The 13,750-nt window shown below is 33.8% G+C and overlaps 1 protein-coding gene across 18 annotated transcripts in view; it reads left to right on the top strand.

Moving 5' to 3' along the window:
* COL24A1 (collagen type XXIV alpha 1 chain) overlaps positions 1 to 13,750 on the top strand; it is a 398,176-nt gene that overhangs the window by 140,024 nt on the left and 244,402 nt on the right. For 17 of the 18 annotated variants that reach the window (XR_008295013.1, XM_027058695.2, XM_053214348.1 and 14 more), the window contains one exon: positions 10,795 to 10,848. The exons of the other annotated variant lie outside the window; for it this stretch is intronic. Coding sequence is in view for 16 of the 17 variants with exons in the window: in XM_027058695.2 (XP_026914496.1) it covers positions 10,795 to 10,848 (54 nt within the window). In the remaining variant the exon portion in view is untranslated. The remainder of the gene's footprint in view (positions 1 to 10,794; positions 10,849 to 13,750) is intronic. 18 annotated transcript variants of the gene reach the window in all.

Below are 13,750 nucleotides of genomic sequence, written 5' to 3'. Positions count from 1 at the left end.
ATGTTCAATATATACTTGCCAAGGAGGTATGTTTTTTTTATCAAATGTGAATTTTAGTATACAGTGACTTACTCTTCTTTATTATATTCTTTAGGTTTTACTATGTCTTCATTATTTTTGGTCTAATTCATCTATGTAAGTCAAATGTCATATGGCTGCTGATGGTCTAATTTCTCTTGGGGTCACAGCTGGTACTCATTGTTCCCTCCTTCACTCTCCATTTTAAATTCCTTTCACCCTCAGCTATCACCTCAGTAGGTCTTGGTGGCTTAGCTGGTGGTATAACCTTAATCTTCATTACTGAAGAATATGAACTCTTGGTAAGACTTCTAAGAGATCTCCAGTGTATCACCTGAGTTCCATGTGTATTCTTTTCTGACCTTTTTGTGTAAAAGCAGTCTTGCCTCTTCGTTTTTCAGAGTCAATTAACCATGCCAATATGGTGACTCCTCTTCTTGTTTGCCCATACCTCATCATAAAAAGTCCAAAGTGCCCTGTTGGCAGCCATATGTTTAGCTTAGTGGAATGTTTGCTCTGTCTCCTGTCAAGAGAGAGCCCCTTTGGGTAACAGGATATCTAACCCTGAAAAGTCCAAGGTTGTGGGGAAAGAAAGTACAAAATCTAGATGTCACTGGGAGTGATGGTAAATAGGATGACATCCACTTCTATTCCTTGGTTTCCAAAGTCACGTATCCTTCCTATTGTGGACAAAAACACCATATACAGGTCTCTGACTTAAAAAATACTCTATATCCCAAAGGGTGGTACTCCTTTTATATTGTTTCCTTTAAGTTGGCACTTCAATTATAACTTTAGAAGGCAGTTCCAATGTTTTGTAAGACTAGCTACCTCTAGATGGTACAGATTAGGTGAAGGTCAATGAATCACTGAAGGCATACTCTGGTACCTCCTTTGATACAGAGAGGATATCTTGTTCAGATACTATTCTCTGTGGGGTTCCATGCCTGTGGATTAGGCATTCTATAATTTTCTAGATACTGGGCTAGTTGAGGCTCTAAAGGAAGGAAAGTAAACTCTTATAAAATACTTATCTGTCTCTGTGAAGATGGACTGCCGATAACTTCCAGATTGGAAGGGCCCCACTTGAATGCAGACTCTTTTTTTAACTTTCTTTTGATTATGAAGGAAAAGAATGCATTTATCAAATCAGTGATTACATACCAAATACAGAAGGCATTAGTCATCTGTGTTAGTAATAATATTATGTCTGACACAGCAGCTTCAAGTGGGATTGTGGCAGTCTATAGTCATTCTCCACAATCCAACTGATTTTTGTAGGCACCAGTCTCGTGAATTAAACAATGCTCTGACAGAGAACACCACATATACACATTTTATATTTTTAATGGTGGCAGTAATCTCTGACATTCTCTCCATACAATATGATTGGCAGTCATGTAGATGTGAATGACTGTCTGATCCTTAGAACCCAAAGGTCTACCTAACTATAGGAAGATCTCTTCCTTTTAGGCTTTTCTTTAGACAGTCCAATTCTTCCTTTTCAACAGATCATCTCTCAATATGTTCACTAAAAAAAATGCTGAGGTCAATTAGATTTGGTCTTGATTTCAAGGCATTTATATGCAAGAAATCAATATTCAATTCAAACTGTGTCAAAACTTCCACTGTCTCTATCTGTCTTTTTTCCTGGACATCAAGATTAATTCGGTTTGATAAAATTAAAAATTAAAAATCAATTATTTTCTTAAAATAATCAGAATAATAATAAAATAATCTAGAATCAGTTTAGTCCCCAGAGAAAATTATAAAATAGCCAAAAACTTAATTCCTATGACCTCTGGTTTCTCCTATGTTCTTTCCCTTGAGCATGAGTTCTTGTCCATCTCAAATAACCAGTGTCTCTTTTCCTTTCCATAATTTACCTTTCCCATCAAAGCTTGTTTATGGAAGAAAGACCTGATAAATATATTTCATTTCAAGCAGTAAATGGTTAGCAGAACAGCTAACTTCAACATAATCTCCTTTCAAAGATATTTACATTTTAACACTAAACAGAAACCTGGAACCAATGTAATGAGTCTTGAATTGTAGAATTTGAGGTGTCATTTAGTGAGCAGAAAAAAATCTGTGGGTGATTAGAAACTTTGATACTCCTCAAATTAATCATACCATACAAGTTGTCATCTGTACTGCCAATACGACAGGACAAGACTGGCCAATATTTCTTGCTAGTACAATATTTCTTGCTAGTTCAGAAGCTCAGATCTTCATAAAAGTCAGTGAAAGCAAAGTGCTCTTAAGTTTTTGTTGTAAATGCCAAGTTATTTGCCATTGATATTGAAGAGACTGTTCATCATTAAAGATCATCTCAATAAATGTCACTTCAAACCTCTTCAAAGCTTTTTTCTCCTTAATGTTGTGCTTATTCTAGGCAAATTGTTAAAGTGACAGAGAAGTAAATATATCTGCATTTACCTATTCACTGAATTGTAAATATTAGCGATGGCCCAAGATAAAATTTCATGTACTTTAAAACATAAGGTTAAATTTTTTTCTATGCTAGTTCTTTGTTTGCTTTTAACAAAAACATATGGAAAATGCTACACAGGAATCTTCACTCTTTCGGCATAGCAGCATCAGTTTTGAGCACTAATCCCATGTTTCCTCCCAGTTCTGGCAGCAAACCACCTTCAAATGTGGTAGCTTGGTAGTGAGAATGTTTGTTGATTCAGCTGTTAACCTCCATGGACTACTGAGATTGCCAAATAGTTGAATTTTGGACGATGTTCTTGGTAAGTGGAGCCAATTGTTTTACTACAAAAATGAGCTGAGACCACTAATCACAGAGATATTAGAAGTGGCCAACCAGTGGGTCCTCTTTTTCCACTAGGGCGGTCTTCCCTAGAGTCAAATGCTGAAGTTTATTTGGAGAGTCTGCTCATATCAAGTAAAGTCATGCTTCTAAATGTACATTTTAGCACCTCAGTGGACTTGAATAAGCCAGCCTATGGCCAGTTGGGTCGATCTTAGTCCAAATGAATTCGCTTTAATTAAACTAGTTACTTCTTTGTTATCTTTTATCACTTGGGTTTAGTTGAGTAATTTTATGTTTTTAGTTGTTACTCAAAAACTTGTGCTGAAAGAAATATGTGATTAAATCAGTTGAATTAGTCAATAAGAAATCATTTCTCATATTCCTACTGTGTACTACTACTATGCATAGTAAACACTATAGGATGCACACAAAAATAATATATTGTTCATAATTTGTGTCAATTTACAGTCTACTTGGGATAAATAAGATATATACAAATACTTTTAGATAACAGTAAAGGCATCATGTAAGAATTAAATAAGTAGCATTATATAGTACAGTGTTAGTAGAGAGAGATTAACAGGAGATGGAAGGATTAGGGACAGGTTCATGGAAAAGATGGATCTTGAATTAGATTGTTGATGAGTAAATGGTAGGAAAAGGGGAGGGCATTCCAGGCAGGGTAAATCACATAAACAGATCCTAGGTAATATGCATTGTGGATTTACAGAATAATGAATGAAACTGGCTAGCTGATGCAGATTCCATGTGTTGGTATAGGGTAATAGATAAGGTTGTAAAACTAGGTTGGTGCCAAATTGCATAAGTCCTTCGATTCAAAGTGGTATCAAGGCAGAGACTTCTAGTAGCTGGATAGTCAAGTTTATTGTCACAATTCTTGTATTGTATATGGAACCCGTCCCCTCATCTCTCAAGTGAACCAGCCAAAGTTTTATTGATTTTCCTGGTTGCTTCTAGTAATGATCACAAATTTCTGTCCTTTCAAACTCAGGTGGGAGTTTCCATAACTGCTGTCTGAAAGGGGACAGAATCTTCTGCCTACCCAGGTTGAATCTTAGTACTGTTAGTTGCTGTCACTAATAGTACTTACTACTGTAGTTACATTGAGGTGGGCCTGAGGCTGTTTACTAGGTTGATGAGGAAGTCTTTCCACTCCAAGGAGAATTAGCAACAACTAAGGCAACCGTCTTTGAAAATACTTCTGGTTCCCAGTACTTGGCCTACACCCATCTCCCCAAGTTGCTCCTCTTAGCAGGCAATAAAGTGGAGACCCATTTATTACCTGGTTCACTATAAAATTTGGTTAACATGCTCACTGCCTATTCCCAGGGACTTTCCTCAAATCCCATTAATCACCTGGTAAGGCCCTCACACTTCCTCTTCCAGAAAGCTGTGTCTCCATTTGTATCCCATTCTCATCATCAGAACTGTCAGAGACAGTGAAGAATCTGAAATTTTATCCTATATCCAAGCCAACAAATTAGCCTGAGAGTTTCACAGATTCTATTAGAAGACACGAAACTCATGGGACAGAGACAAAGGACTGTTTATTATTCTTAGCAATAGCAATGTCCAGAGCATCAGTATTTTTGCTCTGATTTTCTGAGCCTTCTCACAGGGTGATGCAAAGAGGGCTAGATGACATTTGCATAAGCAGTGGTTATATTACATAAGAGGAACTTTGAACTTAGAGAAACTGAATCTTTTATAATGGTCAGTTATTTAAAAAAATAAATGTATTCCAGAAAGATTATTATTATATGGAAGTTTATATTCCTGCCTTTTGCTACAGAGGGAGATTCTATAGCCATCTTTACTATACAAAAATCCCTGAAAATATAGATTGGAACAATGAATAATTAACATCTCGTTTGTATAATGTGCAAAAATACAAGAGACCATGGAGAATTATCGCTAGCAACATGTTAAGTTAAATATTAGAGATATAGAGTTGAGTAAGATACATTTATTTTCCTCCATGAGCTCACATTTTATTGGAATAAAGAAACAAACCCTTAATTACAGTATAGTGTGATTACTACTAAATAGCCATATTAACAGAGTTCTATAGGAATATAAAGGAACAAGCTACTGATTCTGGCTAAGGGAAACCGTGAAAAAGCTTCACAGATCATGTTATATTTGAGTTGGCAACCAATTATATGATGAAGGAACCTTCCAAGAAGTATGGTTGCTTGAGCAAAGACTTGATGAAATAGTTCCGACTTATCAAATAGAAACAGAGGGCAAGGGTATTACAGCAGAGGTATAAAAGGAAGCTATGTGTATTTTAAAACTACAAATAATTCAGTTTTTTAGTCAATTCTACTTCCATTAAAAATGACAAAACATAATTCAAACAGTTTTTTTTAAGTTTATTTATTATTTGAGGGAAAAAGAGAGTGAGTGAGGAAGGGCAGAGAGAGGGCGAGAGAGAGAATCCCAAGCAAGCTCCACGCTGTCAGTGCAGAGCCTAATTTGGGTCTCGAACTCATGAACAATGAGATGATGACCTGAGTTGAAATCAGACATTTAACTAACTGAGCCACCCAGGTGCTCCCCTACCTCAAACAGTTTTAAGCAAAATTCGGGATTGGCTAATGTAATCAGGAAATCCAGCAGTATCTATGCCTAGACATTTGGCCAAATACAGGAATTTGATGAATATAATCAAGACACTCTCCACTTATTAGCTTTACTTATGTCTGTTAGCTTCATTCACAGGAACACATTGTGGAAAATATGGCCCTTGGCAACTCTAGGCTTATATTTCCCTCACAGTTAGCAATCTTAGCAAAAAGAGCATTCTTCTTTCTTTATAGCTCCAGCAAATATTCTAAGGTAGATTCCAGCCAATCTCGCTTGGAGTACATGATCATCTTTAAATCAATCACAGTACTCATGGGGATGGAATACTGTAATTGGCAAGATTTGGGCTATTTACTTACCCCTGTAAACTGGGATGGGGACCAGAAGCACATGGACTGCAAATTGGGGAAGAGTATTTTCCTGAAGAGACGGTGAGCAGATAAAAAAGAAGATGCCCTCTACATGTTACATCTTTGACGCCCAGTATCTACATGTACCATTGCACCCACTTATACAGTTTTCAAAATGCCTCTAGTAACATAGTACAGCCACCCACATAGTTGAAAATATACTCTCCATTCTCCAAAGGAAGATAAGCTAATATTTTGATCAAGTATTGCTTATAGCTCCAAGGCCAGGTTTTTGGAGTAAAGTGCATTCTTTTCCCTGAGGCCTAAATATAGGTGTGTCAAATAATCAGATTCATTTTAGAAAGAAGCAAAGTAGCCACAATATTCATTCTGCTTGGAGACACAAAAGAACAGCAAACAAAATAGAGTGGCCCAGGACTATAGCTGTGCATTTGGAACAAAAGTAGGAAATCAATATATACCAGTTCTTCATAACAATATAAATCAGCTTTTAAATCACCTAACTTCCCACCCCTTGCCACAAACTTACACACACTGAAAAAGGGAGAATCTGAGATAAAGAGTCTCCAGAATATACATTCTATGATACCAAGGAATATTTTTGTTCTCTAGTATATGTTCAATGCCAAGAACAATGGCTGATACATAGTAACATGTTGAATGAATAAATTGATATTCTTTAATTAATAAAGACACTCATAATAATTCTACATGAATCAAATATATAGAAATGGAGTACCTAAAATGATACTTATCCAAAGGTAAGTATAAAATCATAGTCATGTTATTACCTCCAAAACAATTTGAAATCTGAGCTTACCTGATTTTTATCTGGGGACAAGTTTTCTAAGGGTCTTCAAATAATTGCAGAGTGTTGTCTACCAAAGGGCAGTGATTATCTAAAAATACCCAGTATCAATTACCTTTTTGCTTTACAGTTTTATTGAGGTGTAATTGACATATAGCAAACTATATTTATTTAAGTTGTACAATTTGATAATTTCTGACATATGTGTAACTCATGAAACCATCACCGCAATCAAAATAGTGAACACATCCATCAAAACCCAAAATTTCTTTGTTCACCTTTGTGACTTCCTTTCTGTTTCTCATGATCCTCCCTTCCCTGACCTGCTTTTTGTCACCATAGGTTATCCAAACCTAAGGATCAAACAATGGTCGACATTGTTTATCTTAAAATTGTAAGTTTGGTATGGTTTTGTGTGGATTTCAGTAAAATAAAAGTGGACTTTGCAATTGACTTTGTAGGTTCTTTTAAGAGTGACTTCAAACATACTGCTAATATTTAAAGTCTTATTTAAAAAGTCATTCAGAGAGTATATAAGGAATTCCTTGTGTTATAAGGAATTTTCATTGTCTTTGTTTCTGGATTTTCTCTGCTGAGTTTTTAGAATGCTACATATATATGGAATTCAGCTGTGCTATATTTACTACTCAAAAATATAGAATGGCTAAAGCGAAAATTTATGAATAGCAGTAATCATTTGCAAAGATTTTCAATGATATCATAATGAAAAAAGACTGTTTTTGACAGTATTTTAATTCTAAAACAGTGAAAGAAAGCCATATACCTAGATGAATTTCTTATTTTGCCTTTATTTTTCCAGAAGTGCATATTTTCTGTTTGTGGTTTTCCCAGAAGAGAGAACAATTCCTCAGTCTGCAGTTACATGCTGCCCTGTGCTAAAGTTTAGTTTCTATAGTTTACTTGGAAAGTGAATTTATTATTTCTGCCCTCTCAAATATTTTTTTTGGCATTAACTTTTGCATGGATTATTCTCACTCAGCAAAGGTCATTTTAATCCTTTTTTTTTTTATTACTTTTTTACTTGGACTCACCATATTACTGACATGACATGTACATCCACAAATGTTAAAGAATAAAACCTTATGATTGTTTTTTGGATCTATGTCTCAAATGAAATGCTCCCCTACAGAACCTCTCTCCCTCTGGCTGCATTCTTTCTTGCTTGCATATGCAAAATTGCAATCCTATCCATAGAGGCTATGATAGTTGCGTTTGGGGGAGGGTAGTTTTTTGTTTGTTTTTAAACAAAAAATAACTTTGAAATTGCAAAATTAAAAATACAAGTATTCAAGCAATTCATTGTTAATTTAGTCATTAATTTAAGCTATTGACTTTTTATTGAATATACAGTATGCTGACAGCAGACTAGGCTTTGAGTAACTTTGCCCTTTAGGAATCCATAACTTATGTGTTGCCCTATCTTGAATGATTTATTAATTTCATCTTGTTTTAATATGACTGTTTTTCTAAGAATGTATTCATTTCTACTTTGTTCAGAGTTATAAACTACTAAGAAGATAAATTTAAGTCAACTGTATTGTGTTATTGTATATTTAAAGCACAATGAGTATAAAAATCAATGAAAATTTGAAAATTTTATGAGAGTTAAGTGCCCTAAGTGATGCTATTGTCTATAACAAGAGTATTTTAAAGCTACTTTATAAAATATCAGGAAAGTATAAACTTCTCAAAACATATACTTTTTTTTCAACCAGTTATTAAAATTGAATATGCTATTACTTTCAAAACAATCCAAAATCTGAACTTCACTGATTTGATCTGGGGACAAGTTCAATGAATAAATTATATTTTCTCTCTAGAGTTCTTCAAATCATTACAGACTGTTTCCTGCCAAAACACAATTACCTTTTTTGTTGTTGTTACAGCTTTATTGAGGTATATTTGACATAAGTAAGCTGCATATATTTAAATTGCATGATTTAATCACATTTTTTGTGTGTATGTATAACACAAAATCATCACCAAGATCAAGATAGCCAACATATCTGTCAAACTCAACAATTTCCTTATTTACATTTTGTAATCCCTCTCTCTGACCTTCCTGCCCCTACCCTTTCTAGGCTACCAGTGATCCGCTTTTTGTCACTATAGATAAATTTGCATTTGTCTAAAGTTTTTGTATAAATGAACTCATATAGTGTATACTTTCTTTTGGTCTGGCTTCTTTTACTTAGTATAACACGTTGGAGTTACATCCAGGTTGCCACATCCAGGTTATTTCATTTTCTGATATACCATAACTAACTTACCCATTGGATTTAATTATTTGTGGATTGTTTATCCATTTACCATTTTTAACTGGGAAGACTGTATATTTCAGTAGAAAACAGAGACTTCATAACTCTTATCAAAGAAATACTGAAGTGCTCACTATCTGCCATAGATCATGATGTACTTAACTATATTAAGACACTCTAGCTTCTAAACTTCTAACTAGTGCCAAAATAAGAATGACCATATTTTACCCTTATGATTTCCCAGGATACTAATCGAATCTGCTAGTACTTTAGTTCCCAGGTTTTGCTGTAAAAAATGCATGCGAATTTGTCTCCAGCCTTTAGTGATTAGAGAGTAATAAAACATTGGTTTTACTGGAGAGACTGCTGAGTCACTCTTCTCAGTACAGTAAACAGATGTGAGAAGTCTGAAAATAGAGGACATGTTTTCACTTATTATTTTTAAAGCCAATTCAGTTTCTGCTTTTTGATAAAAATTGATTAGACTATTTCTATTAAGAAAGTACACAAAATTGATATACAAAATTGGTGATGTTTCTGTACACTAATAATGAGCTATGAGAAAGAGAAAATTAAGAAAACAATCCCATTTATAGTTACATCAAACACAACCACAAGCCTTTCTCTCCTCCCAAAAGTTAGCAGTTCTTTTTTCTTTTATGGTTTATCACTCAAGTATGCATCTTTTAAAACTATAGTTTAAGCTTATTTTATGGCTATGTCTTTCAGCTTACAAGCTCTCTTTTCATTTCCCTTTTCCCCCTTACAATTTAGCTGTTGAAGATCCCCAGTCATGTGACCTGGGTAGTCACATAGAGAGGCCTGACCATATTCAGTTTTGCTTATTTATTTTTGGTGGGACTACAGGTGATACTGTGTTCTTTCATCAGAAAGTACATAATGTCTAGTTATCGCTTTGTTTTAATGATGTTAGTACCAGTTGATGACTCAAATGCCCAGATGTATTAAATCATTAGAAGATTGCAAAATACAGATATTTTTGCTGTATCATTTCTTTTTTATTTGTTGGCTGAATACATCCCCTTGTCTACTGTTTGGTTAGTAGTGGCACAGTATACATGGGAAAAGTAGAGTAAATGCTTGATTCTTCACCTTTCTTTACCAGTTTTCAAAATAATGAGTTGGCTTCCTTTAATCCTCTAAAAGAGGGCAGTTCTTTAATTGTTGTATCATTATGAACTTATGAATAGCAAAAATATTTGATATGTTTCAATCCATTGCAATTCTTATCCTTATTGAAGTTCATATTATCCCATATCTGCCCAGTGGGATCCTCTTCAAGCTCCCTCAGAGCTCTTCACATAACTCTAGATCTGATACCTTTTATAGTCTTTTTGCTTCCTGGAATGAGACGATGTTTCAGACTCATCTGGAGGATGGACAGGAACTATGAATTATCCATGGGGATATTCTGAACCAGTGGTTGTAAGCCAGTGCCCAGGGGCCAGAAGTAGCCATCAGACATGTCTTTTTTTTTCCCCAAAAGAAGCAAATCAGTCACTCAACAATGACAACAACAACAACAAAATAACTTTTTTTAGCACTTACTATGTGCCAGGTTGTCAAGAATATAATAGTTGCTGAGAATATAATAGTTCTTAAGACATAAAACTGCTTCAAGGAGTTTACAATCTGATGAGGAAAATAATAGAAGTCAAAACACTACATTAAGTGACCTTGCAGGACTCCAAGATGGCGTGAGAGTTCTTAGAAGGGACGTAACACTTTGTCAGTTCTGTATTCCAGTGTTAAACAACTGTGCAATAATTAACCTTTAATATTAACTTTTTGAGCAGTATAAATTACTTTAACTGGGCATGAAAGAATGGCAAAGGAAATTTTCAAATGCTTACTAGAATTACAGTAATGGCGATTGAGTAAACTCTCTATATTTTTTATGTTCCCTAGGGTTTTCCAGGAGATATTGGGATTCCTGGACAAAATGGCCCTGAAGGATCTAAGGTAAAAAAAAAAAAACAAACACAACAAACATATATATATATATATATATATATATAGTCATTCTTATTTTGGTTACATATATATATACACATATATACACATATACATATATGTATATGTGTATATATATATGGTCATTCTTATTTTGGTTATATATATACACATATATACATATATATGTGTGTGTGTGTATATATATATATACGTATATATATATATACACATATATATATATACGTATATATATATATATATATATATATACACACATATATATATATATATGGAGAGACAGAGAGAAAGAGTGTTTTCTAATCTCAAATCTCAGCAAATGGGTAAAAGAAGACTTTAGGAATATCAGAACATGTCTGGATATTTTGAACTTTCTCAGCTGCGTTTAATAAACTGTACAACTTATTTCAAGGTAATCAGGAATTGTTTTCATGTTTGGTTGTTCTTTTGGTCCTCTATTCTATTGATCTGTACGTCTGTTTTATGCAAGTACCATACTGTTTTGATTACCATAGCTTTGTAGTGTAGTTTGAAATCAGAGAACTTATTTTTTTTATTTATTTAAATCCAGGTTAGTTAACATATAGTGTAATAATGATTCCAGGAATATAATTTAAAGATTCATCACTTACGTATAACACCCAGAGCTCATCCCAACAAGTGCCCATCACCCATTTAGCCTAACACCCCTCCAGAATCCCTCAGTTTCTTCTCTGTATTTAAGAGTCTCTTGTGGCTTGCCTTCAACAGGGATGATTTACCTCCAATGGGTATACTAAGTGAAATAAGTCAGTCAGAGAAAGACAGACACCATACAATTTCACTCATATGTGGAACTTAAGAAAAAACAAAACTAGATGAACATAAGGGAAGGGAAGGGAAGGAAAAATAAGATAAAAAGAGAAAGGGAATCAGAGAGCTTAGTATCTCTAGCTTTGTTCTTCTTTCTCAAGACGGTTTGGATATTCACCATCTTTTGTGGTTCCATACAAATTATGGGATTCTTCCTTCTAGTTTTGTGAAATATGCCATTGGTATTTTGATAGGGATTGCAGTGAATCTGTGGGTTGCTTTGGATAGCATGGAAATTTTAACAATATTAAATCTTCCAATCCATGAGCAGAAAAATCTTTTCTATTATATGGGTTGTCTTTAATTTCTTTCAACAATGTCTTAGCTTTTCAGAGGACAGGCCGTTCACTTCTTGGTTAAATATATTTCTAGGTATTTTATTCTTTTTGATGCAATTATAAATGGGAGTGTTTTCTTAATTTCTCTGATAGCTTGTCATTAGTTTATATAAATGCAATAGATTTCTGTACCTTAATTTTGTATCCTGTGACTTTATTGAATCCATTTATTAGTTCTAATAGATTTTTGGTAGCATCTGTAGGGTTTGTTGTATACAGTATCATGTCATATTCAAATAGTGACAGTTTTACTTCTTCCTTTCCATTGTGGATACTTTTATTTCTTTTTCTTACCTGACTCTTCTGACCAGGATTTCTAGTACTGTTTTGAGTAAAAGTGGTATGAATGGGCATCCCTGCCTTATTCCTGATCTTAAAGGAAAATCTTGCAGCTTTTTACCATTGAGTATGATGTTAGCTGTGGGTTTGTCATAAATGGCCTTTGTTATATTGGCCATCATATATATATATGTATGTGTATATATATATATATATATATATATATATATATACACACATATATATATATATTCCTTCTATACTCACTTTGTTGAGAGTTTTTATCATAAGTAGATGCTGAATTTTGTTAAACAATTTTCTGCATCCATTGAGATGGTCATATTATTTTTATTCTTTGTTTTGGTGACATAGTGTATTACATAATTGATTTATGGATGTTGACCATCCTTGCATTCCTTGAATAAATTCTACTGATCATGGTGTATGATTCTTTTAATGTATTGTTGAATTCAGTTTGCTAATACTTTGTTGAGGATTTTTGCAATGCTATTCATCAGGTTTATTGGCCTATAAGTTTCTCTTTTGTGTTGTTTCTGTCTAGTTTTGGTATCAGAGTACTGCAGGCCTTGTAAAATGGATTTGGAAGTATTCCTTCCTCTTTATTTTTTTGGAATAATTTGAGAAGGATAGGTACTAACTTTTATTTAAATGTTTGGTCAAATTCACTTATGTAACCACTTAGTCCTAGACTTTTGTTAGTTGGGGAGTTTTTAAATTACTGATTTAATTTTATCACTTTTAATTCAGTCTATTAACATTTTTTTTTATTTCTTGGTAGGTTGTGTGTTCCTAGGAATATCTATTTCTTCTAAGTTTTCCGATTTGTTGGTGTATAATTGTGGTAGTCTCTTATGATTCTTCGTATTTTTGTATTGTCAGTTGTAACTTCTCCTCTTTTATTCTGATTTCATTTGGGCCCTCTCTCTCTCTTTTTATGATGAGTCTTACTAGAGATTTATCAATTTTTTTTTTTACCTTTTCAAAGAACCAGCTTTTAGTTTCATTGATCTTTTTTATTGTTTTCTCTACTTCATTTATTTCCACTCTGATCTTTAATGTTTCTTTCCTTCTGTTAGCTTTGGACTTTCATTGTTTATTTTCTAGTTCTGTCAGGTATAAATGTAGATTGTTTATTTGGGATTTTTCCTGTTTCTTGTGGTAATCCTGTATTGCTATGGACTTCCCTCTCAGAACTGCTCTTGCTGTGCTCCATAGATTTTGGAGAGTTATTTCAAAGATTTCTGTTTTCATTTGTCTCAAGGTATTTTTTTATTTCCTCTTTGATTTATTTGTTGACCCATTGGTGGTCTAGTATCATGTTGTTTAGTCTCTATGTGTTTGTGTTTTTCTCATTTCCTTGTAATTGATTTCTAATTTCATGTTGTTATAGTCAGAAAAGA

The sequence above is a fragment of the Acinonyx jubatus genome, chromosome C1 (genome assembly GCF_027475565.1).
Source record: "Acinonyx jubatus isolate Ajub_Pintada_27869175 chromosome C1, VMU_Ajub_asm_v1.0, whole genome shotgun sequence".
Lineage (NCBI taxonomy): Eukaryota > Metazoa > Chordata > Mammalia > Carnivora > Felidae > Acinonyx > Acinonyx jubatus.
Note: the sequence above shows the minus strand (reverse complement) of the source record. Positions and strands in the feature narration are given on the sequence as shown.